This window comes from Antrostomus carolinensis, unplaced genomic scaffold, assembly GCF_000700745.2.
Source record: "Antrostomus carolinensis isolate BGI_N321 unplaced genomic scaffold, ASM70074v2 scaffold36031, whole genome shotgun sequence".
Taxonomy (NCBI): Eukaryota; Metazoa; Chordata; class Aves; order Caprimulgiformes; family Caprimulgidae; genus Antrostomus; species Antrostomus carolinensis.
This window is the reverse complement of record NW_010292594.1, coordinates 24,490-30,489: the sequence shown is the minus strand read 5'-3', so window position 1 is coordinate 30,489 and position 6,000 is coordinate 24,490. Positions and strand designations below refer to the sequence as shown.

Here is a 6,000-nt window from a genome sequence, read left to right as displayed (position 1 = left end):
CTCCCCCCCCCCCCCCCTTAAATATAACTTCATTGTTAGAAGGAGAGTCTTTAAATCTTTCAGCCATTGATTGATATGAAGATTAAATATTTTTGTAGTATAACTTTTATAATCTATTTCTAAAATCAGAGTAATTGACAGAACAGAACCTTCAGGTTCTAAGAATTTTAAACTTTTTTTGGTTCTAGAAGGTATATTGTCAAAATCATGTGTGCCATTCCAAAAGTATGTGCTAAATAAACCTTTTTCCTTCACAAACCACGTGTGAAACAAACCTCAGCGGGAGAAAAGCACGATAGATTAATCAAATACGGCTAAGGAGCAGTACTGCTCTTGCAGTCAGCCTAACTGTGAGAAAAGCTCTTAATAAATCTGCTAATGTGCCATCTCCTCATTTCCAAATAAAGAGGGATAGCTAACAAACATGGAAATATTTGGGGGTAGAAATAAAAATAGTCTTTTGTACATCGTAATCTCTCAGTCCCTGAATGATATCATAGTCCTTCATTGGTCAGAAGGCAAACCTGAAAAAAGTTGCACTTCACACATTTTCAAGGAAACTCATTTTGTCTTTGAACAACTTTGTCTCTTGGTTAAAGGTTGTGATATCATTCATTCAATTTAAAATCCTGTGTGGGTGATTTTCACTGACAAGCCTTGTCAGTTCTGATTCTGCCTTTAGATATTGACTTGGTATGTAGTACGTCTCTGTTTTGAACTCTTGTGTTGAACACAGTGTCTGTGGTTTCAGTCAGTTTCTCTCTCTAGCTTGCTTAAGAAATTGATTCAGCGTTTCTACAAATCTAGGATATGATTATGCAAAATGTTTCATTCCATATGAAAAATGAACTGTTATGATTAAGTACCTTTTTAATTCAAACTCTTGCTGTATAGAAAGTGGGCATGATGTAAAAAAATAAAAAATTTAATAGAATTTTTAATCTACAAGGTGAGCATTTAATTGGTCTAAAAATCAACATTTTGATAGCAGTTGCTCTTAAGTTTTTTGGGTTTTTTTCCACTTCTCTGTAAAACTGTGCTTTTCAATTGAGGAATTTCATATGCTACTTTTTTCATTTATTGTTATTTGACTGGGGCAGATTTTTAGTTAACATTTGCCTTAGTAACATGTAGTTATATAAGGTAGGTATTCTGTGTTTTATTTTCTGCAATGCATTTACATTTTTACGATTTCCTCTTTTTTCCACTGAATTTTTCTTTCTTTAAGAACTTACAAATATTTATTGAAGACAACTCATATTTGACAGAATATTAAACACTTTTTGAAGACTGCTTTTTCTCAGGTTTCTTGTCTGCTTACCTCATGTAATTTTCAGACAAAGTTCCATCTAGATTAATAATTTGAGAGTTGTTAGAACACAGAAGTTAGTGTTATGTTTAACAAATATGCAAAACTATCTTGGTGCTACAATAAGGGCTTGAAGTTCTGTAGTTTTTGCTCCTGCCTCTGGTTGAAATTACTCTGGACCATCTTGTAGTTTCATTTAAATTTATGTACAGTACAACTAGAAAAGACATTTTTTTCAATTTCAGTCTTGCTTTTTTCAGTGATTTCAGTTCCTTCCATTCAGCACTGACACTTAAAACCTAGTCTGAAAGTCAAGGTACTAAGACTATTTTTTCCCCTACACTTTCCTGGTAATATGTGAAAGTCTTTATTTTTTTTTAATGTACTAATTGCTTAAATCACATGAGGCAGTTACAAGTTGTGAAATGCTGAAGGTACAGTTAAGAAAGCTATTTGGTGATTTAAAAATCCTTGTAAAATTGTTTAGCCTTTGTTCACGAGCTTGAGCTGCTTTGATTTTTACCTAAAGCTGGTATCTTCAGAAGATTGCACAGTCCCGAACAGGATGGTCTTTTGAGGACTTGTGCTTTATAAAACAGCTGCTTCTTCAACCAGAAGGTAGCTGCAAATTATTTTTGTTAAATGAAGTGATGCTGATAAATGTTGTCTGTGTGAGTGCTGTAGAATGAAGAGCACTATTTTAAATAACGTTGCTGTAGCTAGCTTGTGTTGTATTCTGTGCTCCTGATATTCTGTCAAATATGATATTCTGTCAAATAAGGTAACTGAACATGAAATCAAACATGGTGTCAAATTTTGATAGAAACTTTGATGAATCAAAGTTGTACAAATGCTTGGAGTAGCGGGCCACAGGAATATAGTCTCCTGTACTTAATTTACTGCTTGTGAAATGTATTTGAGAAATATTTTCTATAGCTTCATTCACCAGTTAGAATATAAAATGTGTGTTGTGGTATGATAAAATGCATTTGTGTCTGTCTGTTCCATTAAATTGTCTGTCAACTTGTCAGTCACTAAATATTAAGAGTGCTGGATCATATACATTCTTGTACAGTAGGATTCATTACTGAATTGTTCAGATCTCCCATTAGTGGTACCCGTGTCAAGGCATCATGTGTAAAAGTTCTAAAGAAACAGCAGATTTCTGACAGAGGCAAAGTTGGAGCATAAGTTCGTTGTATTTTGATTTCCTGCCTTCCAACCTTCTATTTTTCAGCTTTTCACACACAGTCCTATAATATTGCTCAACCGAGAACAGTATTTCTTCCTAAGTAGTCATTTGTCCTTTAAGAGAAAGACATTGTGAGATGCCATTCGAGTCAAAAGCTGTGTCATGTTAGGTGGTTTTCCTGATGCCTGAAATTTTAACTTAAATTGAACAGTAAGGGATAAAATAGATTTATGGCTGTAGATAAGTTTTGCCTCCCCGCAACTTTAGACAGTGTGGGTGTCTGACTTTAGAACACCAGTATCCAGGGTTACCACAGTTTAGCTTGTGTGTTCCATGGGGCTTTACTAGAATGACCTCAGGCTAAATCAAATTGCAGCATTCACAGTGCCTCAGCTTACACATGCAACATTCACATTTTCCTTGAGGCACAATACTAAGACTTTAGTTGTAAAATTCTGGTCATTTTAGTTCATAGTGATGAAAATATCTGTAGCTCTGAGTAAACATAGAAAGGTAAATATAGAATTGTTAATTACATAGTTGGTGTGATTAATTGCAGTATATTTTCAAAGGTTTGAATGAATTGCAGGTGCCTACATGAAATTAATAGATTAGATTTTTAAAGATTAACATTTGCCTAATCTCATAAAACTTTTATTTCATGCTTTCATAGATTTTTCTCCTCACCTCTAGCTTATAAGTTCCCAGTCAGCCAAACTTTTCTTTTATTGTTACTTTAGATCATGGAGTTCATCGGATCCCTTCTATGCCAACGACAGAAGCATCTTGACTCTCTCCACAATGGACTCGGCCACTTGTTAACAGGGACATTTGTAAATGCCTTGTGGAAGCCATGGGGTGCTCACACACCTATAGTAGGTTCTGAAGTGAGTTCAGTGCTACATCCCAGCCCTAGAAAAGAGTAGCGTGACTTCTAAATAGAAACCGTGGCTTGTCTTGTGGCCTGGCATAAGTCACCTGGACAGTAATAGCTTCCACTGTTTTTTTTTCTAATGATATCAACAAATTGCTAAATATTTTTTTTTAAGGGAATGCTTTTACCTCTGACCATTTAATCTTGTTTCTTACCATCTGAGCAGATTGGAATCCTGCGTTTCATACTTGAGATGTCACTGTAGCGCAGTGACAAAATCTTTCTCCTCTCAAATTCAAGTGATCCAATTGAACTGAATTTGTACCACAAAGCTTTAAAAAGTTGCATTTTTCATGATGACCCTTCACTTTGAACACGCACATTAATTTTGAGCTGTCTCTTACAGATGCTTTTTTAGCAGTTTGGAAATCAGTTTTGTTATTTCCATGAACAGTTACTGTATTCTGTAAGCAATCAGTTTAGTTATTTTTGAGAGTTAAATACAATTCAAATATTTATGCTGGTGTTTGAATGGCAATGTATTAGTCATTGCTTTGAAAAACACTGTCAGCTTTGACAAATGAATAATTTGGAATAATAAGGGATATAACAGTTCACTGTTCTCTGAAAGTACAATTTGAAGCCAGTCATCTTTTATGCCCTGTGTGCTTTGTTAACAGTTCTTGATCTGGACATGGAAAAATATGTAAGAATTGGTGCATTGTGCCCAAGTGTCACTAGCATAAATTTTTTGAATTATTAATCCTTTAAAGTTGGGGAATTTTTTGCATGTTTTATTCTTTTTCATGTATTTATATTTGGTCACGTTGTACTTTGAAGATACAATTAATGCTTAATTATCTTCATATATCTGAAGGATCTGAGACATTGATGGCAATGTTTTGATACCTAAGTATGCCAATAAAAACAGATTGCACAGATGGAGCTTTGAATGGTACATCTTGCAGGTATATCTGTTGTCCCATTATAAAGGTGCCTGTGTGTTTGGGGCTGAGTTGCAACATTTGGTCAGCTGGGATGGCTTAACCTATTGGTTGTCTTTAGATGTGCCAGATAAAATGGAGGTGCTGCCACCAGGGACATCTGTAGAGCATTACCTTAGGTGTGACAGTTTTTATGGCTAGAGGCTGGTAAAAATGCTGCTACTTCTGGACCCTTGTTTGAATATCCAGTTTTAAGTCAGTCTCTGATGCTGAGGTCCCATCAATAATTGGAAGAATCTTCCTGTGAGACAGTAAAATATGTCAAGCTGCATATTAAAATTACCTCTGGATGGAATAAACTGTAAATTGAACAGAGGCTGTAAATAACACCTACAAGATCTTCTTTAATAAAGATGTGGTTAAATGTAGGATTTGGACAAAACCAGTATTAGCTGCTTTCACCCTTCCTGCACAAGTTTCCACTGTTGGCTTAAGTGCTGTCTCCCAAGCAAATTACATGGCAAATACTTTTTCTTTCTTAATTCAGGCAGATACATCTTACCCTCCTGGTGTGACAGCTCGGTGGGGCCTGGGCTGCAGCCAGAGGACTGTATCCCTCTTGTTATGGTCATCCCAAATTCTCCCGAGTTCAGTGAGGGGAAGTGTTCCAGAGGTCCAACTTTCCTTGTATCGAATGCTTTGGATGTTCCTTACCTATAAACAGCCCTGCCGTTCATTATTAGTGTTCGTGACTTTAACCAATATTACTTCAGCTCTCTTGGAGCTTTATTTCTGCATTAAAGACTGGAACCTTCACTCCAAAGGCTGCAGGTACTGCAGGATGTTCAAGGCAACATTTGTGTGGTAAAAAAAATTGTCATTGCAGCCTTGTTTTGAAACTAGTAGTGACTTGAATGTGCAGTATGTGAGGCTTTTGTCCCACTGACACAAATGAAGACCAGTTCACAAATTAATTAAGAAGCCCTGAAAATGAATTATGAAACAGAAGAAACAAAATAGAGCAGATTCTTTTTTAAAAATGTTTAATTCAGCGTTCTTAGTTCCTATCTGTATCATGCCTTCAAGTGCAGTGAAGCTTAAGCTTGAAAATTTCAGTTGTACACTAGATCCCTACATTGAGTGTCCAGATGATTAAGAATCATTAAGAATCACCCCAGGTAATAGGTATTAACATGTGATTCATCTGACTGCATCTAGTTTGAAACCTGGTTCCTGTGTAGAGATGCAATAAACTGATTGTCATCTCTCCAGTCCTCAAGAAAACCTTTATCCAGATAGGCAGTAGTAACAAAATACACCTGGATTTCACCTACTCCTGTAATTTTCTTTGTATATCTTTTTTATATATATATATATAAAATACATATATATATATAAAATGCTACATCTGTTTTTAAATAGTGATTTACTGGTTAGTAGATTCTCATTCTAAGAGTCTTCACACTGCCATGGATACCTAGGAAATAAGGAGTTCTTTGAAATACTCTAATCAGATATCTGCTGTTCAGCTGTATCTTTTGTGTCTCAATCACTTTTCAGCAGTACTTGTTTGTCCACGTTGGCCTCAGCGTTCTAATCATCCAGTCAGTTTGTGTGACCATGTAACCTCATTAGTCTGTGTGATTAGTGCATCATGTATTGAAATCTAGTCTGTGGTTGA

At 35.6% G+C, this 6,000-nt stretch overlaps 1 protein-coding gene across 1 annotated transcript in view; it reads left to right on the top strand.

Moving 5' to 3' along the window:
* The window catches only part of ATP11B (ATPase phospholipid transporting 11B (putative)), a gene marked incomplete at its 5' end in the record, with an annotated part of 32,049 nt that extends 28,464 nt beyond the window's left edge, over window positions 1–3,585 (top strand). The window contains one exon of the mRNA XM_010177031.1: window positions 3,242–3,585. Coding sequence (XP_010175333.1) covers window positions 3,242–3,323 — 82 coding nt within the window. The remainder of the gene's footprint in view (window positions 1–3,241) is intronic.
* Window positions 3,586–6,000: the final 2,415 nt, after the last annotated feature.